General features: G+C 45.3%; 1 protein-coding gene across 8 annotated transcripts in view; it reads right to left on the reverse strand.

Moving 5' to 3' along the window:
* The window catches only part of RUBCN (rubicon autophagy regulator), an 80,702-nt gene that overhangs the window by 10,437 nt on the left and 42,416 nt on the right, over nt 1–27,849 (reverse strand). For 4 of the 8 annotated variants that reach the window (XM_055110822.1, XM_055110824.1, XM_055110823.2 and 1 more), the window contains 12 exons: nt 21,809–21,892; nt 21,259–21,418; nt 20,265–20,371; nt 18,452–18,608; nt 17,357–17,890; nt 15,928–15,972; nt 13,702–13,797; nt 12,541–12,656; nt 11,117–11,327; nt 10,457–10,558; nt 7,819–7,893; nt 666–726 (listed from right to left, as the gene is read on the reverse strand). In XM_055110822.1, the coding sequence (XP_054966797.1) occupies nt 666–726; nt 7,819–7,893; nt 10,457–10,558; nt 11,117–11,327; nt 12,541–12,656; nt 13,702–13,797; nt 15,928–15,972; nt 17,357–17,890; nt 18,452–18,608; nt 20,265–20,371; nt 21,259–21,418; nt 21,809–21,892 (1,748 nt within the window). The remainder of the gene's footprint in view (nt 1–665; nt 727–7,818; nt 7,894–10,456; nt 10,559–11,116; nt 11,328–12,540; nt 12,657–13,701; nt 13,798–15,927; nt 15,973–17,356; nt 17,891–18,451; nt 18,609–20,264; nt 20,372–21,258; nt 21,419–21,808; nt 21,893–27,849) is intronic. The other 4 variants (XM_055110819.2, XM_055110820.2, XM_063602649.1 and 1 more) reach the window with 4 other exon arrangements.

Consider the following 27,849-nt stretch of genomic DNA (forward strand, 5'->3'; position numbering starts at 1 on the left):
CGAGGCTTCCCTTCATGATCTCATCCCCCACGCAGCAACTTCTGGGCTGGGAGAACACCCACAGCACCCCGGCCTGTTCATCACCCTCACACATGGGACAGTCAAAGTCCACTAGTCTCATGGTCCTAAGACTTCGGTTCAAGCCCCACTTCCTGCCACTGCACGGCACTGCTAATGAAGGACTCTGTCACTTCCTTTCTCTGAACTTCAGCTCCTCTAACAGCAAAATGGAGATTATAATGCCTGCTTACAAAACAAAGTGAGTAAAATTGCTTTGTGGACTACAAAGCGATTTTTCCTCCCAAATGAGCTACTGTTTCCCCTGGTTGGGTCTATGATGTGGAATCTGTTCAATTTGATTTCATAACCAAAAACCATCATCACTGCTCTCTTTTGAGACCTTCTGGGGCCTCTGGTTATGATGAGAGTCAGCAGAGAAGGAATAACTCACTTCCAGCTTTGCCTCCACGAGAGCCCATCCCAGTGGGACCAAAGAGCTTCTGCTTTCTTCCCGTGGGCTCGGCACCATCAGCAAGCCCCTCCCTTTAACCTCGCCTCCTCTTACATCTGGATGGCTTTGCCCAGCCATACACCAAGAACTGGGTTTGTTTCTCTACATATCCTAAGGTTTTCTTTTCTTTTTTTTTGTAAAAAAAAGTACTCACAAGGACTGGGAGGAAACGAAGGATTTGCTGCTTGAGGCTGTGTTCCTTCTGATGTCAGCATCTACATGGAAACCAGAGATAAGGGGAGCGCAATGGAAAGGGGGTGGGTAAGGGAACCTGGAATCTATTACAAGGTGCTCCCAGCTAAGCTCTCAGGGTAACAGCCAGGTGCCACACTCTATGCAGGAGAAAGAAGCAGGTGAAGCTCTAAACACAGGTTATAATTTGCCTCTATCCAAATCAAAACCAGGCTGAATTAGTAACATTATGCATAGCACTGAAAAGGTCAAAGTGTTACAAACTCAGGCAGAAAGACAAACTCAGCTTTGGTGTAAAACAGTGAATGAGAAGACGAGCATCCTAAGGCACACAGGGACACAACCCCTCATATGCACAAACACAAAACAAAGGACTCAAATCTCTCCCTCACTCTCCACATCTTAACCTTTCTCAAATGGTAAGCTCCCTTAGGCAGTAACTCTGTCTGGCTTATATATATATACATATATATATATACACACACATACATATATATATATATACACACACATATATACATATATATACACACGTATATACATATATATACACATATATATACGCACACACATATATGTGTATATATATATATACACACACGTATATATATACATATATAAAAAACATTTAGTGCCTAACACATAACTGGGATCATAGAGGTTCTCATGAAATATATGTGAAATTGGAACTTTGCTTCTAATATTTCACCACTGTTGCCATTACCCAGAATGTTAGAAGTGTCTGCAGTTTTGCCTCTAACATGTCATCACTGTTGCCATTTTACCCCTGAATGTTAGAAGTCTTCTGTATCCTTAGAAAAGCTTCATGGAGGAAAAGGAACTTCTCTACAGCTTTGCAGCTCTCTGGAGATGCCTGGTTACCAACACGTTTTGACAAAGATGGTCAACATGACCTCTGAGGCTAGTTATACAGGAAACTGTGGCAGACTTTCCGTAGCCTATTTCTGACAAAGGATTTAGAAGACGATTTCTAATAATGATGTGCTGAACCTCCAGAGACCTCAGAGGCCTCATCTACCCAAATACTTTTGATGGGGGGGATGTGAAATACAGCAGTTATGTTCAAGCCAGGCAGACACAGCCTATCCAGGTCATGAAAACAAGACTGTTCTGATAAATACTCTCTCTCACGTCCTTCGCTGCCCAGTGAAAAGACCTTTCTTTCCTAATGAAGCTGACACAATGACCAATCTACCATGAGCACTCAGAAGGACACCAATCTTGTATGGCATCTCTGTGCACTGGGCTGTGAGCAGCTCTACTGTTCCTCACGTTTCCTCTGTATGCAGATTTTTGTCTGGACAACTAGATTATAAAATCACCCTAACAAGAAATAAGATTGTGTCTTATTCTTCCCTTGGCTCTAAAATACTTAACACAGGGCTCATATACAAACATACACTCAAATAACATTGTTGACAAACTAATGTCTTCAAAGCTACATGTATGAGTAAGATAACAGAAGTCAAATCTGTTGGTTTTCCTATGTTCTCTGAGCACAGGACAAGACATCCACACATTTTTGCTCGTAATTAGCACAGCCTATTTCACAACAAAGATGTTCAAGTATACCATGTTTTCTGGCGGAATCTGTGCCACAAAATCCAGATCCCAGTGCACTGCTAGCTGTCTTATTTCTAGCTAGTTAGTGCTGGTAGAGAAAAGAAACACAGTAGAGGTGACAGTAGGCCAGACCTTCACAGACTGTTTGGTTTGCAACATTTATTTGGGTAACACTTACACTGCCTTGGGCTGTACCTAAGTCTTGCCTTGTGCTAGGGGCCCTCAGAGTGCTTTGTACATAAAGGTTTTCAGAAAACGTTTTCTGAATAAATGATTAATTGGCTAAAAGCAATTAACAGCTATTTCAAATTCCATCCTGTTTGGGAGTAACACAAAAGAAAAAAAAAATCTTAGCTATCCCTGAATAAGGAGCTAACCAATTTTCTTATTTTCGTGCCAGGCTATTAAAGAAAATACTACATGCCAGAAAGAACAGACAGGTGGTAATTCACGGTTTCTAAGGAAACCATTGCCTTCATAAAACTATTTAGCAGTTCTTTATCCTCACAGAGAAGAAACCTTTTTTTTTCCTTTGAGAGAAAAAATCATTCTCTCTTCAGAAAATACAATTGAGTCACACTGTAACGTGTTTCTTCCTTTTACTAGAGGTAAAGTGAGGTCGGAGGTACATGCAGGGGCTTCCTAGGCAATCATGAATATGTCCAAGAGTGGGGAGGGGCCACCCAGCTTCGGAGGCAAGGCTCTGACCCCAGACTGGAGGGAGAGAAGCACACTCGTCAAAGGGGCCATGACCCCTGACCCCGGCCAAGGACCACGCAGCTCTGCTGGTCCTGGGCCTGCACTGCAGCCCTCATCACTCTCTGGTCGGTTCAAGCAGACAACTAAGTTGATGCGGGTGAAACCCTACTGAAGATCTGGATAAAAGCAGACCAAGGGCTAAGCCAGAGAACTGAGGAGTGAAGAGACGGGGAGCTGCCCATCTGGATGGATTCAACGTGTCCCAAGTGAGAGCACTTAAGAAGGAGGTCCGAGACGCTCAGCATCCAAGTGGAATTTAACATAATTCTGAAACTTTTTATTGATTTTTTTGTACAAAAACAAGTATTGTTTTGCAAAAGAACTGATTTCAGGTGCTTCTGATGCATCAGATATTAGGTTGAGTCATTGCAGTTTTTGCCATTACTTTTGCACCAACTTCATAGAATAAGGCCATTATTACTGACTGAAAAAAGTTTAAAAATATAAAAACAAGTAACAACAAAAACAATGACAAGTTATAAGGAGAAGAATTTGCTGCGTGTCCAGACACTGGTATTGAACGATCAGAGAAGAGCTGGTTAAAACCTTGGTATCTCAGCAAACTATGCAAATTTTTAAACAAAGTAAGTGAGTCACAAGAAGAGTCAACTTCAGAATGTACTGGCCAGTTTGATGCCGGTTTCCATCCTGCTTTCTTTCTAGAAGATAAGGTGATACCCAACGTATCTGGGAATCCAACTTCAACACATTTTCTGTAATTGCTGACTCAAAAGGAAACACTTCAAAATGGAGAACCCAAAGTATTCTTGTTTTATAAAGAGAAAAAAAGTAATTAAAAAAGGGATGGGGGAGAAGGAACTGATTACCTTGACCTTGAATTGGATATAATTTTGAAACTTGTCAGAAAGTATAGCTCATCAACGTTCCTTTTTATCTATTATGCCAGCTATCAATTTATTGTCTTTCAACTCCAAATCTGCCCTTGTTTTTGCCTGCTCTGCAATAACGGAGCTGGACACAGAAACATTTCTCCTTTGCCAGCTGGCATGATGTGAGGCTTTGCGGTAGAGGGCGCTGGAGGGGTGCTGGAAGCAGAAGGGGTTTCTCCGGCTGGCTCTGGTTGCTCCTCTAAGCTGACTCCGGGGGAAGCACACCTTGGGCAGCTTTGCAGCAGAGTGCCACGAGTGACGCCCTCATAAACAGCTCCCTCGGCACCTGCCGGAAGAGCTTCCCTGGAGAGCTTTACAGTGAGTGCCACTGGCCTACCACCTTCCCACAGAGGGCTTTCACCAGTACCCTTGGGTTCTGAGATAGCACCTCCCATGGGCACCCTCCCTCAGCACCCCAGAGAACAGTTTCCTGGTGACAGCTGCTGGCATGCCACCTCCCTGTGGAGAGCGTCCCCTGGCACCATCTCAGGGCAGCTCTGTGTTTCAGGGAACCCCACCATCCAGCAAGCCAGGACGTCTGGATCTCAGCCTTGGGGATGTATCACTCCTTCACATTTATTCCTACCCCAGATGCTCCATCTCAGCCCCAGGGATAGTGACTGCTCCTCTATCTGCTCCTCCTGTGCACCCCCCCCTTTTTTTTTTTTTTGAGGTGAAGTTTCACTCTTGTCACCCAGGCTGGAGTGCAGTGGCATGATCTCGGCTCATTGCAACCTCCACCTCCCAGGTTCAAGCAATTCTCCTGCCTCAGCCTCCAGAGTGGCTGGGATTACAGGTGCACGCCACCACACCCGACTAATTTTTGTATTTTTAGCAGAGACACCGTTTCACCGTGTTGGCCATGCTGGTCTTAAACTCCTGACCTCAGGTGATCCGCCCGCCTTGGCCTCCCAAAGTTCCAGGATGACAGGCGTGAGCCACCGCTGGTCTCAAACTCCTGACCTCAGGTGATCCGCCCGCCTCGGCCTCCCAAAGTTCCGGGATGACAGGCGTGAGCCACTGCTGGTCTCAAACTCCTGACCTCAGGTGAGCCGCTCGCCTCGGCCTCCCAAAGTTCCGGGATGACAGGTGTGAGCCACTGCTGGTCTCAAACTCCTGACCTCAGGTGATCCGCCCACCTCGGCCTCCCAAAGTTCCGGGATGACAGGCTGAGCCACCACGTGCGGCTTCTCCTGTGCACTCTTGAGAGTCTTCTTTACTCCTCATGAGCCAGTTTCCCATTCCATGATTCCCACATTATAGTAGAAATAATTCTTTATATTAAACTTTCCCTATTCAAATTACTGTGTAGTTTCTGTCTCCTGATCGGACCCTGACTAGATACATCTATGCACAAGATGAAAATTCAGGAAGAATCTACAAAGGAAGATAAAGAAAAATTGATGCAGCTATAATAGAAGAAGATGGAGATGGGGAAAAAAATAGCAACAACAAAACTCTAAATCCAAAGAAGTTGAAAAGACTGTCTGAGATTGGGACCTTATGAAAGATATCAAACCAACTTGGCAGACACCATCAGCAGAAGTAGATGACATGAAAGACACAAAAGATGACGCATCACACATTGGATAATTCCATTTATACGAAGTGTCCAGAAAAGGCAAATCTACAGAGACAGAAAGACGAGCAGCTGAGTGGGGCTGGGAGTGGAGACAGGAATTCACCGTAAACTGACACAAGGGATACTACTGGGGTGATGACAATGTTTTCAGGCTGGATTATGGTGATGGCTGCACAACTTGGTAAATTTACCAAAAATCGTTGAGTTGTACACTTGAAGTGGGTGAATTCTTTTTTTTTTTTTTTTGAGACAGGGTCTTGCTCTGTCACCCAGGATGAAGTACAGTGGCATGATCATGGCTCACTGTAGCCTCGACCTCCCCAGATCAAGCAATCCTCCCACCTCAGCCTCCAGAGTGCTGGGATTACAGGCACGCACCACCACACACAGCTAATTCTAAAATATGTTTTTGTAGAGATGGGGCCTCACTATGTTTCCCAGGCTGGTCTCCAACTCTTGGCCTCAAGAAATCCTCCTACCTCAAGCCTCCCGGAGTGCTGGGATTACTGACATAAACAGTCAGTATGCCCAGCCTAAAAAGCAGCTTTTTAATTGAAAAACATTTCACATTCTTAGTGTAAAACCTGTCATGTGTATAAAAATTTTAAAGCCCCCAAAATGGGGAAAGGAAGCATGCTAGAAAGACCAAATCAAGGCCTGCCTGGTGGTGAGAGCAGATTGGACATGCTCTGAGGGAGAAGTGGCTGACACTCAACACATGCCCCCACAAAGGACTGGGACTAAACACACCGGAAACCAGTTAGAAAGGGAGTCAGGATAACTCCTCCTCAGGCAGGGAAGACTCATGTTAGAATCAATGACAGTCGTTCAGGAGTAGGAAAAAAAGGAACCTAATTACTTTTATTTCTCTAATCTTAAAAAAATTAAGTTGATACCATAATATTTGTACATATTGACAGGGCACAAGTGATATTTTGATACATGCATACAATGTGTAATGGTCAAATCAGGGTATTTACAATATCCATTGATTGAACATTTATCATTTCTCTGTGTTGGGAATACTTCGAATCTCTTCTAGCTATTTTGAAATACACAATATGTCAACTACAGCCACGCTACTGTGCTACTGAACACTAGAACTCATCCCTTCTAACTGTATGGCTGGACCCACTAACCAACCTCTCTTTACGCCCCAACCCACCTCCTCCCCAGCCTCTGTAACTATCACTCTCATCTCTACCTGCATGAGATCAACTTTTTTAGCTCCCACATATGAGTGAGAACACGGGAGCTCCTGTAATATTTGTCTTTATTTCTCTAAATCTTGATCTAATCTTACGTAATTATTTCAAATTCTAATGCCCAACAATATTAAAAGTTTTAATAAAAAGTTCTGGGCCTGGCGTGGTGGCTCACTCCTGTAATTCCAGCACGTTGGGAGGCCGAGGCAGGCAGATGACGAGGTCACGAGTTTGAGACCAGCCTGGCCAACATGGTGAAACCCTGTCTTTACTAAAAATACAAAAATTAGCCAGGTGTGGTGGCAGCTGCCTGTAGTCCCAGCTACTTGGGAGGCTGAGGCAGGAGAATTCCTTGAAACCGAAGGCAGAGGTTGCAGTGAGCTGAGATTGCGCCATTGCACTCCAGCCTGGGCAACAAGAGCGAAACTCCGTCTCAGAAAAAATACAAAAGTTCTGAGTTTTGTTGTTGTTTTTGTGTTTTAAAGCCATTCTGAGTAGAAAACTGCTACTTTCTTTCAATTAACCTCACCTACAAGAAACCTACTTGTTTGGATCACAAAGCAAGAACAAACATCTACAGCAGTAAATCCTACTTGTACACAAAGTACCCAGAAGAGATGGTACACAAAGTACTCAGAAGAGATGGCTTTTTAAAAGTTGGCTCTGCAAATTCAAAGTTCTAAAGAGACAGTAAGCTTCATATCATTCTATCCTACTTTTGCTGTCTGAATGTGTGGCAGGAGCTTAGGTATAGGTTTGAACTAAAATTCTTCATCTAACTATTCCTTTCTAAACTATCCACTACCTCCATCAGTCACAATGGCCACTAAATCTAAATTTATCACCGTAGGGAAGGATCACCAAGGACAAACTTGTGAGGAAGATTGTTGGGGTCACATGAGGAAGAATCAGTGAGTATCTGAATTGTTCCTGGCTTGTTGTTCTGGCTTAGCTCCAGTTTCTTCCAACTAGTTCTCCAGCCTCTACAGTCCTCGTAACCTTGACAGTTATCACATGATTAAGTATATACGAAAGCTGGTGCAACATTCTCACACATGCATCTACAAGCACATCCACGCTTGCAAAGTAGGCTACCTGAGAACATCGAGGCCAGTGACACTGACAGTCCGTTCTTTGATATGTGAGTCAGGTTAGATCCTTCGCTACCATCTGTGTAATAATGATGATAAAAGGGGGCCCTTAGTATTCCAGCAGGAAATAAACTAATATTCTATACCACATGTTCCTGGAATCAAAACTTGCCATTTGCTCCCAAACATGAAATGGCGTTTAGGAACTTGCATCCTTGGGTAGGTGCTCACTCTAGCTTGGAGGAGAGTTACTGCTACTTCCTATGCCAAGCCCAGCCTCAAGGACCTCCTACGACAGTGGTTCTCAGCCACGGGTGATTATGGCAATGACGGAGGCATTTCTGATTGTCTTGATACTGGGGAGGGGTTACCGCTGGCATCTAGTAGGTAGAGGCTAGGAATGACGCTAAACATCTTACAGTCCACAGCCCAATCCGTCACAGCAAAGAATGACCTGGCCCACGTGTTGGGAAACCCCGGCCTAAGGTCTTTTCCTTTAAGGATTTCTGTTCTGAAACAACTAGAGAATTAGCTGATTGAACATCTCCTCAGGGCCTACAACTGCAGCAACAGTTTCTAACAGGAGTGCGCTTTGGGCCTCTCTCTCGGCAGGCTCCTTACAGACTGCACAGCTTCCCGGATCCCTGCTTTGCTGCAGGACACAGATGTGGTAGTCAAGTGGACGGATCTGAATTTACCTCACTATTCTCCTCCTGAAATTCTGACTGCTGATCCCGGGAGTGAGGTCAGACCCTCTTTCTTTTTTTTAATTAGGAGATGAAGTCAATCACAGACTATGGTATAACAGTAAATAGATATTTTGTCTTTGTCTCCAGTTCCTGGTGAGAATTCCTAAAATTCTTGGAATTTCTTGAATCATTCAAGAAATTATTCAAAAGACGCCCCTTTCAATCATACCTGAGTTTATGCTAATGAGGAGACTCCTGGCAGGCCCCTAGATAGACAGCTTCACAATTGGGGCAATTGGGGGCTATCGAAAGAACCAACCACGTCATTAGAGGGTTGGAGCTTTTACTCCCCCATCACCTCCAGGGAGGGGAGAGGGATCGAAGACTCAGCCCAGTCACCAGTGGCCGATGACTTAATCGATGGTGCCTATATAATGAAACTTCAATAAAAACTTGAACAATGATGTCCAGGCTTCCTGGTTGGCGAACACATCAATGCACCTGGGAGGGTGGTGCCCCAGACACCACGGGGGCAGGAGGAGTTCCTGTGCTCGTGATCTCTTCCTTAGTCCCTGTGTGCTTCTTCATGTGGCTGCTCATTGGGATCCTTTACAACAGGCTATAAGCATAAGCTTTCCCAAGTTCTGGGCATCATTCAAGCAAATTATCCTGCCTTGGGGAAGGGGGTCGTGGGAATCTCTGAATTTGTAGTCAGCCTACAAGCAGAAGGGCAGGTAGCTTGGTGACCTGTGTCTGGCATCTGAAGCGGAATTAATCTCACAGGACTGTAGCTGCAGGATCCGTGCTAACTCCAGGTAGTTAGTGTCAGAGCTAAATTGTAAGTCACCCAGTTGATGGTAGAGAATTGGAGAGGAGTTGGAAAATCACATACAAACAACCAAACAAACAAAAGGAGTTTTAAATGACTACCTATTGTTGTCATACATAGAAATCAGAGACATTAAGGAGAACATAGAAGGAAGACTTCCTGAATACCTCGAAAATGTGGGAAAAAACGGAGTTTCTGAATGGGAAGAAACGTGTGGTTCCTCCATCTGGAGGCCTGTGCAGGCGAATGGGCTCTCTAGATTGTGTAAACAGGAAATCAAAGCCTCTTGCAACACAAGACCTATCTGTCATCACATTATGTTATAATGGAGAATTATAGATACAGTTCACCTCTGTCTACATACACAATGTTGTGACAGAGAATTATAGATACCATTCACTTCAGTAAGGAAACTACTCTTAGTTTCACCCATGAAGGAAGAGCGTTTGTCCCTGAACTGTTTTTTTTGTTTGTGTGTTTGTTTTGCTGATGGGAACTTGAAGAGATCTATGATTTGCAGGAGTGGGACATTAACCTGATTTAACACAACTGCCTTCCCAGACTGGAACCCCACTGTTCCTCTATGCTGATACTCCCACCACCACCACCACCACCAATAAAAACAGAGTCTGTGACTGTGCTGAGCAGTGAGCACCGACCGCAAGGGCAGAAATTCAAGCTCTACTTTGTAAACCTGATGTTTTTCCTCTTTTGTCCCCCTGCCCCCAATGATTCTTTTTGTCCTTTTCTCTTTTGAACACTCTGAAACAATTTCAGTTGTGTTATGGAACCCAAGAGAATAGGACTCTAATTTCAAGTGGTATGGACCAGCCCTACAAGCTGAAAGGAGGAGTCAGAGTGGGAACCCAGGAGAAAGACACCACTGAGGAGGACGCGTCAGGGTGACATCAATGAGCAGCCACTCCACCTGGAACACCTGCTTCCGGTGTTCTTCCCTACTGAAACTGTGAAGGGGTTTTGTTTTTAGCAGAAGGCTGTCCCTTACAATAGCTAACAACAATCCATAATGAAGATCTTCTACTTAGGAAACACTTCGCAGCTTATCATTCTAAATGGAAAGAAACGGAATAAAAGTTCCCTTGTAACAAACTGTCACTTCTTACCTTGGATTTCAAATTCATCAACCTCATCAGCAGAGCCAGAGTCAGAGAGCTGTGCCGAATCACGTGAGCTGAACTGGGAGCTGCTGGAGGTGACCCGAAAGCCTGTTATGTTTAAAAACAAAAAGGAATAAACAGGGCAGAAAGAGGTCTTCTTGTCCTTCCAGTGTCACAATATAAGGGACCTGATATGACCTCAACAGAGAGAAATGGAAACTTTCCCTTTAGAAAGTTTCAAGTAAATAGAAGGTACTACTATCTGGGAAGCAAATCTGGGAGCAGTGTTCTTAGGTCTCCTCATATCAGAAAGCTATTTTGGAAGGGAGCTATTCCTTTATTTATATATATACATATATATATTTAGAGCTGGGGTTTCACCATGTTGGCCAGGCAGGTCTCGAACTCCTGGCCTCAAGTGATCCACCCGCCTCGGCCTCCCAAAGTGCTGGGATTCCAGGCGTGAGCCACTCTGCCTGGCCTGGAAGGCAGGTATTTCTGATGCAGGAAACGGAGCGACTCTAGGATGAGTATTCCTAGCATGGTAGAAAAAAAGCAGGACTACATAGAAATATCTGACAGCAGAGGAACCACTGGTTTGGGCACCAGGCCTTATGCTGAAGCTGGGAAAATGTGGGAACAGAAGCATCCACAGGCTCCACTGACTTCCGTGCTCAGCCTCCTGGTACATGGGGAGCAGGTTCTTGGTGCGGATTTGCTGGCGCCGAAGGCGGATCTTCTGCTTCAGCTCCTGGATCTCTCTATCACTGTCTTCCTCTTCCACTTCCTCCTCCTCTAGGCACTGGCTCATCATGTTGCACTTCATTAGCTCGATGGCAGCAATTAAGGACTCTGAGATGCTGAAGTGGGCATTCTCCTGGCGGAAGGAGAGCACCAAACAGGCAAAGAGTTAGAAGTATTGAATGACATACTCATTATAATGTGGAAAGGGGAGTTTCCAAGATAGGAACTGTTCCTGCCAAAAACACCCTGGAGAAATGGACATTTCTACTATGAGGAAAGCTGATGGCTGGAAAACCTATTCTAGGTTTTCTTCACTCTCTTACTTTGCCAAGCCTGTCCCTTCCTGTCTCATTTCTACATAAAAATATGATAGAGAAGAGGCCCAGGATTTCAATCAGGTTCTTTCCCAAAATCATACACCTGTACACAAAATATTAAGGTAAATGCTATGTCTCAAGATAAAAGTGCTTTGTAGTCTATAAAATGCTACACAGATGTCATTTATTGCTTATCTGAGCCTTAGAACAAAAGATAGAATTTGATTCTGGAAACAGTATTTACCTAAGGTGCCAGAGTCAAGGGAACCGCAATCATGCAGCAAAAACAATGCTGCCAGATGCAGCGGCTCACACCTGTGAATCCCAGCACTCTGGGAGGCCAAGCCCAGGAGTTCAAGACCCCAGACGCAGCGGCTCACACCTGTGAATCCCAGCACTCTGGGAGGCCAAGCCCAGGAGTTCAAGACCCCAGAGGCAGCGGCTCACACCTGTGAATCCCAGCACTCTGGGAGGCCAAGCCCCGGAGTTCAAGACCCCGGACACATGGGCTCACAGCTGTTAATCCCAGCACTTTGGGAGGCCAAGCCCAGGAGTTCAAGACCAGCTTGGGCAACACAGGGAGACCTCCCCCATCTCTACAAAAAAATAAAAAAAATAGCCAGGTGTGGTGGTGCGTGTTTGTAGTCCCAGCTACTCGGGAGGCTGAGGCGGGAGGATTGCTCGAGCCCAGGAATTTGAGGCTGTAGTGTGCCATGACCGTGACACTGCACTCCAGCTTAGGTGACAGAGCAAGACTCTTGTCTCAAAAAAACAAAAACACACACACAAACTTGATGCTTCTCTGCCCAGGTTGGCTTCTAAGATAAAATCGCTAATAATTTGGACTCAGTGAGGGGCACGTGCTCCCTGCAGAGTTCCTCAGAAACAGAACTTGCTGAACTTCCCTTTACTGTGAACTTATCTTTACTGTAATCTATACCCAAAACCTCATCAGAACAAATGGCACCACAGACCTTCAGACCCAGTCTCCCAACTCACGAGCTCTTCATGAGGCCCTCGATTTCCCACCTTTTCCAGGTCGGCACAGCTGCCGAAGTCTTGCTCAGAGAGGTAGCTGATGAGGGACTGTCCTTCTGATGGTCTTCGGAACATGCCTTCCCCTGAGCACAGGTACCGACCACCTTCTGTGGGAAATGGAATGTGGATGAAACAGCCAGGCTTCTTCAGGAAGTCTTAAGCTTTTGTCATTAAAGATGCTCCCAAGTCTTCCCAGGTAACTGGGAATTAGAGGTTGGAAGAAGATGTCTACCTTCTAAAAGAATTTCTTGCACTTTGGGAGGCCAAGGCAGGCGGATCACAAGGTCAGGAGTTTGAGACCAGCCTGGCCAACATGGTGAAACCCCATCTCTACTAAAAATACAAAAATTAGCTGGGCGTGGTGGCACATGCCTGTAATCCCAGCTACTCAGGAGGCTGAGGCAGGAGAATCATCTGAACCTGGGAGGCGGAGGTTGCAGTGAGCCAAGATCGCACCACTGCACTCCAGCCTGGGCAACAAGAGCAAAACTCTGTCTCAAAAAAAAAAAAAAAAAAAAGAAAGAATTTCTTGGACTCTTAGAATCCCAGAACACTAAGCCTCTTGGTTGGAAAACAGTAGAATAAACAGAGAGAATCCTTCTGCCATCTAAAATTAAAGAGAACATGCTCTCCCTCGTACCATAAAGAAAAAACAAAATAAAAATGTAGAACTTTGGGCTGGGAGGCAGAAAAGGACACAAATGGCTTCCTCCTCTGCATGATTTCCACATAGAGTCTGTCTGCTGGTTACTAAGCCCAGATACTCCAAGGCCTCTTTTCAAGGTCCGTCTCATCCACTCAGAGAGCCATCCCATCTGGACCAGCCGACGTACCCAGTGCCAACACCCAGCACGTAAGAGAGGGTGGGACCCCCAAGTCAGAGAGCCATTCCATCTGGACCAGCTGACGTACCTGGTGCCAACACCCAGCGCGTAAGAGAGGGTGGGACCCCCAAGTCAGAGAGGAGCAAGAGAAATGGCAGAGCAGTGTGATTTCTAGCACGGGGGTTAAAAATGACAAAAGAGTGACTGAGACTGTAACAGTGTGTACCCTCTGGAGAGCTGAGATGAACCCCAAAACTCAGAGCTTAGCAGGCACAAGGGGTGAGCAGAGAAAATATACAATTTTAGCCCTGGCCTTCCTAGTACTCACCATATTCCATGTACAGAGAGCTGGGTGTGCTGACTTCACTGCTTTGACCAGAGTAGGGCAAAGGGCCTCTCAACTTCGCCTTATCATTGCAGGATTCTAATGACGATGACCACCAGCGAGTAAAAACATACAAAATGAGCAACAGGTACATTCCCAACTCTGGAGTTTCAACATTTAACTGCACCCCTTCCCAAAGCCCTCCCAAGCAGAAGAGAGGCGGCACACCAATGGAACAGCCCAAGGGTACAGAAACACAGGCAGGGAAGGAGATGGCAGGTCAGTACATTCTAAGTGGAAAAGAAGAAACGTGATCCAGAATGGGGCAACATAAAGGAAAGAATCAAATCAAAATGGATTCATGGAATTTGCTTCTCTTTACTTACATCTTTTAACCAAACATTACAGGAATATCAGCTGATTCCTATCCTCTTGACAAACCAATTTAGAAAAGTCTTTAGATGGTAAAACAAAGACAAGTGCATTGAAACTTTTCTGACATCTTGACATTAGGTTTTAAAGTAACATCAGAAGATTTACATTCACTAAGGAAATAAAATTCAGCAGCATCCTAAAAAGAAGCATCAAGGCAGTGCTGGAGAAGCCCAGGGAGAGGGCCCTGTAAGCAAAGGGCTCCGTTACGGGGCTCGGCTCGGCCTTACTGAAGAAGGGAGGGAGGGAAGGCTGGCGAGACAGACAATGCCTGGGACAGGAAGAGCGAGAGCTGGGAGGGAGAACAGTAGCAGGCAGGGTTTGCAGGAATAAGAAACTGATATTCTTCACAAGGAAACACAACATTTCCAGGACCACAGAAGGAAGAACAGGTGGAAAAGCAGGTGGGTGGTTGAAAATGAGCAGGATGCTGTGGGAGAGTGAATGACTGAGCTGCATCTAACCCTTTTCCCTGACAGATGTTACCAACTTGCTCCTCTCACAAAAAATGCTACTCTGTGCAAGAGACAATTTTGTGTTCTTCTTGGGCCTCAAAGACTTCTGGTAGCCCTGGCCATGGGCTCTGTTCCTTCCTACTGAACTGAGGACAAACTAGTAGTCGCCACGATGCCTTGGTAAAAAACCATGACATGACTTGGAAGGGACCTTCAAGATTCCCAAACAGCACACAACACAAACTCCACCACGACCTTAACCTCTTTACAACATGTGGCCATTCAGCCTTTATTTACTGAGTTCACTACCTCCTAATGCCACCATTTAACTAATTCTTAGAATTCCCTTACACTCACTTGTTATCTGCCTTCTTCCAATTTCTTATCTCCTTACGAAGAACGCTATTCTAAATGATGGTCCTACAGACTTTATTCCTCTTTAACCATCTGTTTTCCAAGCTAACATACCCAATGGCCTCACCCACTTCCAGGAGGCCACGGCTTTCAGCCCTCTCTCACTACTCTGCCTTGCAGACACATTCCAGTGTTCATGTCCATGAATTATGGTACCCAGGACGGAACACAAATCTCAGTTTGAACACCACCATGAACACCAAGGAAACAGACTGAAATCACTAGAAGAATCCTATGCAATAGCTGGAATGGGGTGCAGGGATTTACAGGGAAATGAAAACAGGTGAAAGAAAAAGGAAACGGAACTGCAGGAGAGGGGAAAAAAACAAAAAAACAAAAAACAAAAAAACCAAACATGCAAGTATATCTAAGACCACAGAAAGGGGATAAAATACATTCTGGTGTTAATTCAAGGAAAATAAAGTAATCCATAGGAAGTATTCGGTTATAAGAAAAATTCTGGGCCAGGTGTGGTGGATCACGCCTGTAATCCCAGCACTCGGGAGGCCAAGACAGGAGGATCACTTGAAGCCAGGAGTTCAAGACCAACCTGGGCAACGTGGTGAAACCCTGTCTCTACAAAAAAAAAAAAAGTAAAAAAGATTTTAAAAAAGAAAAAAAGTCTGCTACTGATTCATCATGATGCCTCAGACAAATAGCAGGCCTCAGTTTCACCTTTGGGCAAAACTGAATTGATAAGTCTTGACTCTGCCTCCCAGAAGCTGTTGAGAGACTGAACGAGGCCTTTGGAATTGTGTATAGAAAACACATCATATGAAACACTGGTATCATTTTATAGACAGTTCCAAGCATCACAACAAGACCAGGCTAGCCAGACTTGATTTGACACCAGACTGAAGGAGGTTCTGAACTAAGAAAGGTGGTCACAGAACAGAACAAAGAGGAGGTGGAGGACCGATTCCCAAACCTGCAATGGGATCTTCAACTATAATGGTGATATTCCTGGGGCCTCCTGCCGGTAGACAGACAGGTGCAGAGGAGAGTCCAGATAGAGCAATGAGAATACAGAGAGAGAAAAAAAGTGTCCTAAATTTTACCCAGCAGAAGTGGGGATGGAACTCCCAAGAGGAAACCCCAGTTGTGAAGGATGGATGGCTTGTCCAAGAAGCTGCGCGTGACCCATATTTCCTCAGATCCTTCCGCACACATTTTCGCGGGCTCCCTTTTTCCAAGGCAGGATTCCACTGGAATCCATATGGATTCAAGAATGGGGCGGGAAAGTTTTACATGCTCAAAGGCCAGTGGCTTGGAGTACAGCAGACATCAGGCCTGCAGCAGGAGATGTGAAGTGAGGGTCCAGCCCAGTCATCTTCACATCTAAGAAAGCTCATGGGAAGACAGGCTTTGATTTGGAGATTCTTCTCCTCAAGATTTCCAACAAGTTAAATCACATTCTTGAGGGAAAACAAAGACAAAAGTTTGCAATTCTGAAGGTTTCAGATGAGGGCCTTAGCTCTCACCTTTCCAGAAATTACAAAGAGAAAGCAACGCTATCTCCAGTTGCTAAAGAAACCGCCCCCTCTTTTTTTTAGGTCCTTGAATTTTTCACATTTTATTTTTATATTTTATTTCTGGGGCTTTCCTGACCCAGAATGGCTTTGAGCACAAAGCTCCATGCTATACTTCCTCTTATGGAGATCCTACTACAAACAAAACCCAACCAAAGCCTGCCGGATACCACAAGCCGGGAAGGATGATGGCAGGGAGATGGCAAAAGCAAGGAGCCCCACCTTCCCCACGAGTAGGCTGCCCCTGCTATCAGCTGGTGTTTGGTGAGGGAGGTCCCAGCTGCCAGGGCCTCCTTATCTGACGGCCTCTCAGCCTGAATCAGTGATGTGGCCGTCAGCCCCACCGACTCAGTTGCTGGATCGCATCACCCTGCACTCACTATAGCCTTCGTTTTAATTAGAAACCCCAGTATCTCTCTGCCTCTCTCACATTGGTATTATTACACCCTGGGCAAACTTCTAAGACGTCACAGGAAATGACAGAACTTAATGGGATTATTTTTAAAGCTCAATGATACTTTCCCCAATCCAAGAGATACTTTGAAAACTCGCACTGTGATGAGTCACGCTATCCTCTGATGTTACCAAACTAGTAAAGAATCCAGGAAAACATTTAATATTAGCAATGTATAAAGAAACAAACATAAATAGACTTAGAGATTTTGAGTCTCAGTATTTCGTTATAAACTTCTTTCATTACAAAACAAGATGTCGTATCGCCAGAAACAGAACATCTCTTTCTGCCATCTGAAGAGTCCCCATAACAAGCCCTCTCTTACTCTCAATTCAGGGTCATCTTGCTAACTAGCAGCCAGTGTTCCTCATTACCTGGAGCTCCTCTGGAGGCAATGCTGGTATCCGAATGGGAGCGAATATGGCTTTTCTTTGCCCCACTGGTGACGGTGAGTGTCTGCCCCTCTGAGAAGCTGGACCTGCGGAGGACACTGGACAGCTGGCTCTCCCCACCTCCTTCCTGGTCCCCTAAGGAAGAGGCAGCAGAATCTGGCTTCTGGGAGCTGCTGGAGGAGAACAAATTGGAACTGCTGCTCTCGGCATTGCTGCTGTGACTCTGACAGCTGGCAGTCCGGCCTCGGGGGTCCAAGTTGCCAATGGCCAGGTACTCAGGCCCCTCACTGGCATCACCTGGGGAATCATTCTGGCTGCTGACCCAGGATGCCTCTATGGGGCTGGTCAGAGTACTGGAGCTCATTTCATTTGGGGTCAAAGGGGAATCCCTGGCTAGTGCAGAGACTGAAACTGGGGGGGCTTGGATGGTTTGATCCTCTGCTGGTGAGACGCGCCCTCTGCTTTCTTGAGGTTTCCGGGGAGGGCCAGAGAGTGAAAAGGAAGTAGATCTTCTCTCTAGAATATAAAAGGAAATGGTAAGGGGAGCAAGGGTGAGGTGGAATCCTGCAGTATGTATGAAGGACTGGGTGACCAGGACATACGATGTCACCTCAGAAACGGCAAGTCAAATAAAGTATAAAATTATTTAGAAGCAGCTAAGTCAAGAGTATGGGCTCCTGAGACAGTGCTTTATTGCTTATTAGTATGCATTCCTCATCTGAAAAATGAGCATTAAGAGGACCGTTTGAAGGCTCAAATGGGATAACACATACAAACTGAACACAACAGAGCCTAGTACATGATTGGCAATCATTCGGTGTTAGCTAGTATTGAAATGCCTTCTTGGCAATGTGGATTAGAAACCCAGGGGAATCTACAAACATCTCTCTCTTCTGTTACTTCATGATTCTACTGAATTATTTCAAGCTAGTCACTATATAACTTGTAAAGATGTCCCTTATTAAGAAAAACTACCAACCCAAGTCTCAATTTTCCAAGCCTATGAGCAACCACAAAGTCTTCTTACTTTCCAGGGCTGGGGATAAATGTAATGACCACTTTTTCCTGTCCCCATACCTGAGCCATTGTTGGGCACGGATTGTTGGAGGCTAGAGAAGGACCCAAAGTAGGAATGCTGAGCATAGCTGTTTGGAGGGGTGTATGTGGAACTGGGCAGGGCTGTCAGGCTCTGGCTCTTTGTCACCAGCAGCGGGCTCTCGTGCTTTCTGGCAAACTAAAAAGCAAAACAAAACCAAAAAATGTGTCAGAGTTGAGGACAAAGGGCCTCAGAGTGGGGGCAACGCAGTACTGCAGAAATGCCGTAGAAGCTACCTTTGCAGTAGGCCTGGACTTTAGCCAGAGCCTGTAGATACAGCAAGGCTACCTTCTACTACAGTATGTAATTTACAACTGTGAAACCACAGCATCTGCACTGGAATCCTTCCAGGTGTTAAACCAGGAGTACTTTATTACAGAGGCAGCACAACAAAGTGCTGATGTATGTGGAATCAGAAGTCAGACAGACTAGGGTTCAAATCCAGGCCCTGACACTTATCAGCTATTTGATCCAAACTTTGGACCACGTATCTACTCTGTGCCTCAGCAGCCTCCTTTATAAAATGAGATCAATGCCCACTTCACAGGGTTATGAAGATTCAGTGAGATGATACATTTATCATACATAGCACCGTGCCTGGCACATACAAAGTAGTAAATGGATAGTAACCAACAATCAAAATTAAACGAATCAGGCCGGGCACAGTGCCTCACACCTGTAATCCCAGCACTTTGGGAGGCCAAGGCGGGCAGATCACTTGAGGTCAGGAGATCGAGACCAGCCTGGCCAACATGGCTCTACTAAAAATACAAAAATTAGCTGGGCGTGGTGGCGTGCACCTGTAATCCCAGCTACTCAGGAGGCTGAGACAGGAGAATCACTTGAACCCGGGAGGCGGAGGCTGCAGTGAGCCAAGATCATGCCACTGCATTCCAGCCCAGCCTGGACAACAAAGTAAAGACTCTGTCTCAAAACAATAATAATAATAATAATTAATTAAAAGAATCTGGAGAGATAGAGGATCTGCTTCTCTAAGAAGTGGGGACTCTGATTCCATTCTAGCTAAGGCACTGACTGGAGTATTAGTGATGGGATAAGTTAATTTTAGGCAACAAATTTTCTTTGTACTATAAAATTTTCTTTACATCAAAGAAAAAAACACGAAAAAACTGACCCCGTGTAACATTAAGCTATGCCAGGTCTGACACTAAGCCCTACCCAATTCAGAACCATCCCTCTTTTCCCCAGATCTTTGTCAAGGCTTGGTATCCTTTGTCAAAAGATACCACAGGTTTAACAAAATCTACCTCCCCACTCCCCAGCTTAGGTCTACTAAGCACACGACCTAAGCCTAGACTTTCTACTTCAATAGGTACTTAATGGTACCTCCCCTCCTCCAAGCATTTTAAATGAAAGCCGGCCGGGCGCGGTGGCTCAGGCCTCTAATCCCAGCACTTTGGGAGGCTGAGGCGGGAGGATCACAAGGTCAGGAGATCGAGACCATCCTGACCAACATGGTGAAACTCTGTCTCTGCTAAAAATACAAAAAAATAGCTGGGTGTGGTGGCGGGCGCCTGTAATCCCAGCTACTCGGGAGGCTGAGGCAGGAGAATCGCCTGAACCCAGGAGATAGAGGTTGCAGTGAGCTGAGATTGCACCACTGCACTCCAGCCTGGGCAACAGAGCGAGACTCTGTCTCAAAAAAAAAAAAAAAAAAATGCAAGCCTTTCAGCTCACAAAAATGGCTAAGTGAAAAAGTTTGCTGTAGAGGGCTACATCCTGCTGAGCTCCAGGGACCCAGCATAGACGTGGATAATTCCTTGTCCCCTGTACCATGGACGCGTCGATCTGAGCCAGGAGGCGGGGGTTGTTCTGTTCCACTGCTTCCAGGCACTGCAGCATGGCCGTGACGTGAGCGTCACTTAGCAGGAAAGCAGCATCTGGGGAGAGAAAAGCTGCCACAGTGATAGAGCCCATCAGGGAGGCCTTGAGAGAAGCTTGAGGAAGCAGAAAGGGAGAGGTAAGGATGAATGAGGAGGAGGGTGAAGGCAGATCAGAAACAAAGTAGAGGAGAGGCTGAAGAACGCGAGGTGCATCAAAATGGCCAGGGCAAGAGGCTTCAACGTCAGAAAAATCCAGATTTGAATCCTGGCTCTGAGTGACTTTGGCCAAGTCGCCTAACCTCCTGGAGCCCTGCAGATTGGAAACAGTAGCACCAATGCCCAACTCTCGGGGCTGCTGTGAAGATACTGGACAGCAGTGACGGGCACACAGGAAACTCGTGGTAAATGGTGGCTATTCTTACGGTTTGTGTGTGTGGCCGTAGGGGACGACCTTAACATAAAGTTGGATTGTGTCTTACTTGGGAGGTGAGAGGTAAGTCTGGATATATGTTTCTGAGTAGAATCCCTATGGCATCAAGTGAAAAACAGGAGGCCCTGCCGGGCACGGTGGTCACGCCTGTAATCCCAGCACTTTGGGAGGCCAAAGCGGGCAGATCACCTGAGGTTGGGAGTTCGAGACCTGCCTGACCAACATGGAGAAACCCCATCTCTACTAAAATTACAAAATTAGCTGGGCATGGTGGCACATGCCTGTAATCCCAGCTACTCGGGAGGCTGAGCCGGGAGAATCGCTTGAACCCAGGAGGCGGAGGTTGCAGTGAGCCGAGATCACGCCATTGCACTCCAGCCTGGGTGACAAGAGCGAAAGTCCATCTCAAAGAAAAAAAGAAAAATAGGAGGCCCTGGTACCAGAGGGGTAGAGGATAGTGAGGTGGGTGACAACGAGGAAGCACAGATAACAGTCCTAAGTGGCCTCTACCTACCTGTGTAGAATTTTCTGATATACTGTCTATCCCCGAGCAAGGGCCGGAGCTGGGCTGAGAGGCAGTGGTACTGCAGGCTGTGCTGCAGCCACAGCTCGGCAACAGCATGTTCACTGGCACCATCGGCACTGCTCTGGTCGTTCTCGTGCACGCTGATGAACTGGGAAGCAAAGGGGCATGAGTCAAAACACACATCCTGGTAGATACGGCAAGATTGAGGCCTAATGACCTGAGAACTAAATTGAGACAGGTAAGGGAAATGCTTTGAAAGGCTTCACCCTGGGTCCCATGTAGGCAGGCTTTTTTGAAAATAGCAAAACTTTTTTTCCCTTCCCCAGAGGAGAAAAAGTGGCCTGGACCAATGGGTTTGCATGCCTTTTTTTTTAAAGCAAATAAAGTCAGTCCCTACAGGGATAATTAATTTCCTTTCCTCAGCTGATAGGCAACTGGACATATTCCCTCCTTGGAGCCTAGAAGATTCTTCGGACAGAGCCTCAAACAGTGAAGACCCACAGCTCTGCCAGCACAGCCGCTCTGCTCTCACTCTTACCTTCTCCACGTGAAGGGCTGAGTGGGGACTGAGCCACCGGATGTCTTTCACGAACTGCCAGTAATCAGTCTGGCGGTGGCACGCCTGCGAAGGGAACACACACGATGAGCAAATCACGACCATTCTGGAACAGATCTAGTTCTAGGGTTGGCATTCAAAGACAAGAAAAGGACCACAACCTTCCCTTGCCTCATCAAAGGTTCTTAGCAGCAATCAAAGGATACACACAGAGGCCAGGGGTGGTGGCTCACACCTGTAAACCCAGCACTTCAGGAGGACTGCTTGAGTCCAGGTAGACTGGCCCATCTCTACAAACAATTTAAAGCTTACCCCGAGTGGTGGGACATGCTTTAGTCCCAGCTACTCAGGAGGCTGAGGTGGGAGAATCACTTGAGCCTGGGAGGTCAAAGCTGCAGTGAGCCATGATTGTGCCACTGCACTCCTGCCCAGGCAACAGAGTGAGACCCTAACTCAGAAAAAAAAAAAAAGGAATTAAAAAAAAAAAGGAATACTACACTTGACATATGTTTACCCTTTTAAAGAATAATTGTTAAAGATTATTTTAATCATTCTTTTGAACAGGTAACATATGCATATGACATACAAGGTATACAGTAAAAATAATGTTTTCTTTTTCTTTTTGTTTGAGACAGAGTCACTCTGTCGCCCAGGCTGGAGTGCAGTGGCGTGATCCAGCTCACTGCAACCTCCACCTCCCATGCTGAAGTGATTCTCATGCCTCAGCCTCCCGAACAGCTAGAACTACAGGCACATGACATCATGCCTGGCTAATTTTTGTATTTTTAGTAGAGACAGGGTTTTACCATGTTGGCCAGGCTGGTCTCAAACTCCGAGCCTCAAGTGATCTGCCCGCCTTGGGTCACTTGTGTTGGGATTACAGGCATGAGCCATCGTACCCGGCTGAAAATGATGGTTTCTACTCCTTTCTCTCTACCGTTCTGTTTTCTAAAAAATAATTCTTAAAACTGGTAAAGAGCTATTTGTTAAAAGCCAGAGCTGGATGTCTTTAGCCCCTACTGCAAAAGCAAAATCAAATAAGGAAACATCTATTTTTCCACGCCACCCAGGTCAGGGAAGAGCTGTGGAGGCAAAGAAATGCCCAGACCAGATGAAATGGTCTCTCGCTGGGACAGGCCTCAACATGCAAAATGTTTGTACCATAACAACCCAATTGTTGTTTTTCGATAACCTTTTCTGAGACTACTGGGTAGGGATTAAAACTAAAATCTAAATAATTAAAAATATATAGAGCTAGCACAAGTATCAAGAGACAGACCAGGCCAGGCATGATGGTTCATGCCTGTAATCTCAGCACTTTGGGGGGCCGAGGTGAGCGGATCACTTGAGCCCAGAGTTTGAGACCAGCCTGGGCAACATAGCGAGACCCCATCTCTACTAAAAAATCCAAAAAGTTAGCCAGGTGTGGTGGCACATGCCTGTAGTCCCAGCTGCTTGGGAGGCTGAGGTGGGAGGATCACAAGTGCCCAGGAGGCAGAGGTTGCAGTAAGCCGAGATCGTGCTACTACACTCCAGCCTGGATGACAGAGAGAGATCCTGTCTTAAAAAAACAAACAAAAAAAGAGATAAAGACCAATCAATGGAACAAAATAAATAGCCTGAAAGAGACCTTAAGATATATCAGAACTTAATACACGATCTAAAACCACCTCAACAGTCAGAGGTGCTTCTTTGTAAAAAGTCTTTCTTCTTGCCTCTATACTGGGAGGGTAGAAGTGAGAACCGGAAGTGTCAGATGTGCAGGCTCTTTTGACAATAAACATCATGAAGACCTTCAGTATTCTGGTGGTAGTGTGGCAGGGACTGTGGTATCTGGTTGAGTGGATTTTAAGTGGCCAGCCAGTGTTGGGCAGCCATGGGACATCAACTCCAGCATGTCTCTTGGTTACATCATTTTTAAGTGAAAAGCGTGTAAAATTGTGGCCAGGTGCGGTGGCTCACACCTGTAATCCCAGCACTTTGGGAGGCCGAGGCGGGCGGATCACGAGGTCAGGAGATCAAGACCACAGTGAAACCTGGTCTCTACTAAAAATACAAAAAAATTAGCCGGGCGTGGTGGTGGGCGCCTGTAGTCCCAGCTACTCGGGAGGCTGAGGCAGGAGAATGGCATGAACCCGGGAGGCGGAGCTTGCAATGAGCCGAGATCGCGCCACTGCACTCCAGCCTGGGTGACAGAGCGAGACTCCGGTCTCAAAAAAAAGAAAAGCATGTAAAATTGGTTTCTTTTCTTCAGACAAAATTTTAAACTAACTTAAACCCTTAAATAAACTACTTTTTTGTTTGGGAAAAAAATGGAAAAAATTGATTATTCAAGAAATATAGTTGAGAAAATTGGCTGGCTAGAAGTAGACCAATTTAGGCATTCTCCTCAAATCATATAAAATAAATATGATTTATTTTATAAATTCCAGAATAAATTCCACCTGTATTGAAGAGTTAAAAAGGAAAAGGGAAACTACAAATCCACTAAAGAAAAGTAAGGATATTGGATTTCTATGCAGATAAAACTTTCAATGTTTAAAAGCAGAAGTGCAAATCAAGCCGGGTACAGGGGCTTACGCCTGTAATCCCAACACTTTGGGAGGCTGAGGTGGGAGGGTCACCTGAGTCAGGAGAAGTTCGAGACCAGCCTGGTCAACATGGTGAAACCCTGTCTCTACTAAAGATACAAAAATTAGCCAGGCATGGGGCACATGACTGTAGTCCCAGCTACTCGGGAGGCTGAGGCAGGAGAATCACTTGAGCCTGGGAGGTGAAGGTTGCAGTGAGCTGAGATCAAGCCACTGCCCTCCAGCTTGGGCAATAGTGCAACTCTGTCTCAAAAAAAAAATAATAATAATGCAAGTTCTGATTCAGCAGGTCTTTCCTTGCTACAAAAGTGCAAATCATAAAGGAAGAGAGAGAGGGATAAATTTTATTAATAAATTTCTTTACATAAAAAAAGAATGTTTAGCATTTTTTATAATAGCAAATAAAGAAAAATATGTAAACAATTTTTTTTTTTTCCCCAAGACGGAGTCTTGCTCTGTCACCCAGGCTGGAGTGCAATGGTGCAATCTCGGCTCACTGAAACCTCTGCCTCCCAGGTTCAAGCGATTCTCCTGCCTCAGCCTCCCGAGTAGCGGGGATTACAGGTGTCTGCCACCATGCCTGGCTAATTTTTGTATTTTTAGTAGAGATGGGGTTTCACCATGTTGGCCAAGCTGGTCTCGAACTCCTGAACTCAGGTGATCCACCCACCTCAGCCTCCCAAGGTGCTGGGATTACAGGCGTGAGCCACCACACCCGGCCTATATGTAAACAACTTGAACATTTATCAGTAGAGTACTGATTAAATTAGGGTACACTTGTAATATATACACATTAAAAGCAATGCTACAAAGAAAAAAAAAGACTACAGTGGTAGACTCAAAAAAAAAAAAAAAGAGCAATGCTATATTCTTTGCTGAAAGAATGGCTTTCCAATTCTCCCAACCTTGACAAAGAAGCACTCAAGTTGGGTACAGATAATTCTCTAGAATAAACATGCACTTTTACTCCCACCAATTGAGTTGTGGCTTACCAAGAATCAGTTATTTTTGTTTCCAAACCTATTCCTGTCAGTTGTACTTGTTATAATTTCACATTTAAAGTAATGATTATGCACTTTGAGGAAATGACTGTATTTATAAACACTAGTATGCTCTGAAAAGCCTTTTCAGTAAAGGTAAGTCACTATAAAGAGTTGATACCGAATTAGGTGGAGGCAAGACAATTTTCAGAAGTTAGGGGAAAACTGAAAAATGAAAATTTTATATTCATACTACAGGATTTTTTAAATTGCTGGCTCAGTATAAAAGAAATTGAAACTGGAAATTCTATCTGATGTATGAGGGGCATAGTTTATATAAGAAAGATGATACAGACTCCATCAGTGGGCCCATACTCACAGAATAGGCTTTGACCCAATATCCTAAGATTGTTGAATAGATATAAATTCATGTTTTAAATTAAAATAAAATGTTTGAGTTACATATATTATCACTACTTGATTTCCCTCACTTCAATCAGTTAATGATCCAGGTCATGTTGCATAAGTAGTTTTTTCCTGTTCTTATCGAAAAATGCTGTGGAGTTCACAGGGTAAATAAAAGAACAAATGTTTGCATGTTGAGGGAAAAACCACCACCATCACCACCACCACCACCAACAGATGCTGTAAGAATGAGGAACTACCCGCTACCATAATGAAAAGCTACTATGGGTTTTTTTTTTTCTTTGAGACGGAGTTTCTCTCTGTTGCCCAAGCTGGAGTGCAATGGCGCGATCTCGGCTCACCGCAACCTCCACCTACCAGATTCAAGCAATTCTCCTGCCTCAGCCTCCTGAGTAGCTGGGATTACAGGCATGCACCACCATGCCCGGCTAGTTTTGTATTTTTAGTAGAGATGGGGTTTCTCCATGTTGGTCAGGCTGGTCTCAAACTCCCCACCTCAGGTGATCTGCCTGCCTCGGCCTCCCAAAGTGCTGGGATTACAGGCGTGAGCCACTGCGCCCAGCCTGAAAAGCTACTATATTAAAACTGAGTGGTGATGGCAAATAAACAGAGAACAACACACCAGAATAGAAATCGAGAAGTTGATACAAATGCATAGGAAATTAAATACATTCCAAATAAATTACAGATGGAACAATTTGAATGTAAAAAACTAAGCCATAAAAGTAATAGACAAAACCATGGGAAAACACTCTTAATAACTGCAGAGAAGGCTGGGTGTGGTGGCGCACGCCCGTTTAATCCCAGCATTTTGGGAGGCAGAGGCAGGCGGATCACTTGAAGTCAGGAGTTGGAGACCAGCCTGGCCAATATGTGAAACCCCGTCTCTACTAAAAATACAAAAATTAGCCAGGCGTGGTGGCATGCACCTGTAATCCCAGCTCCTCGAGAAGCTGAGACGGGAGAATTGCTTGAACCCAGGAGGCGGAGGTTGCAGTGAGCTGAGATCGTGCCACTGCACTCCAGCCTGGGCAACAGAGTGAGACTCTGTCTCAAAAAAAAAAAAAAAAAAACACACAGTAGAAAAGCCCTTTCTAAGCACCACACAAAGCCCTAAGAGAAGTCATAAAAGAACTGATTAATTTGACTTACTAAAAGTCAGATATTTTGGCACAGTAAAAGCCACCATAAGAAATGTCAAAAGACGGCCGGGCGCGGTGGCTCATGCCTATAATCCCAGCACTTTGGGAGGCGGAGGCGGGTGGATCACCTGAGGTCAGGAGTTCAAGACCAGCCTGACCAACATGGTGAAACCCCATCTCTACTAAAAATACAAAATTAGCTGGGCATGGTGGCACATGCCTGTAATCCCAGCTATTTGGGAGGCTGAGGCAGGAGAATCGCTTGAACCCCAGAGTCAGAGGCTGCGGTGAGCTGGGATTGTGCCATTGCACTCCAGCCTGGGTAACGAGTGAAACTCCATCTCAGAAAAAAAAAAAAGAAAGAAAGAAATGTCAAAAGACAAACTAGGAAAAAATATTTGCAACTCCCATTACAAAGACTAATTTCCTCAATAAATAAAGAATATCTATAAATCAGTAGGAAAAGACTAAATCTATTGAAAATAGGAATAAAACAGGAAAAAGTTCACAGGGAAAAAAATTCAATGACACTTATAATATCTTTTCATGCTAAGAGAAGTGTAATCTTTTACTTTTTTTTTTTTTGAGATGGAGTCTTGCTCTGTCGCCCAGGCTGGAATGCAGTTGTGTGATCTTGGCTCACTGCAAACTCCGCCTCCCGGGTTCAAGTGATTCTCCTGCCTCAGCCTCCCAAGCAGCTGGGACTGCAGGCACATGCCACTAAGCCCAGCTAATTTTTGTATTGTTAGTAGAGACAGGGTTTCACCATATTGGCCAGGCTGGTCTCAAACTCCTGACCTCATGATCCACCTGCCTTGGCCTCCCAAAGTACTGGGATTACAGGCGTGAGCCACCACGCCTGGCCTCTGGTGAGGGTATTTATA

This window comes from Pan paniscus, chromosome 2, assembly GCF_029289425.2.
Source record: "Pan paniscus chromosome 2, NHGRI_mPanPan1-v2.0_pri, whole genome shotgun sequence".
In the NCBI taxonomy this organism is placed as follows: Eukaryota; Metazoa; Chordata; class Mammalia; order Primates; family Hominidae; genus Pan; species Pan paniscus.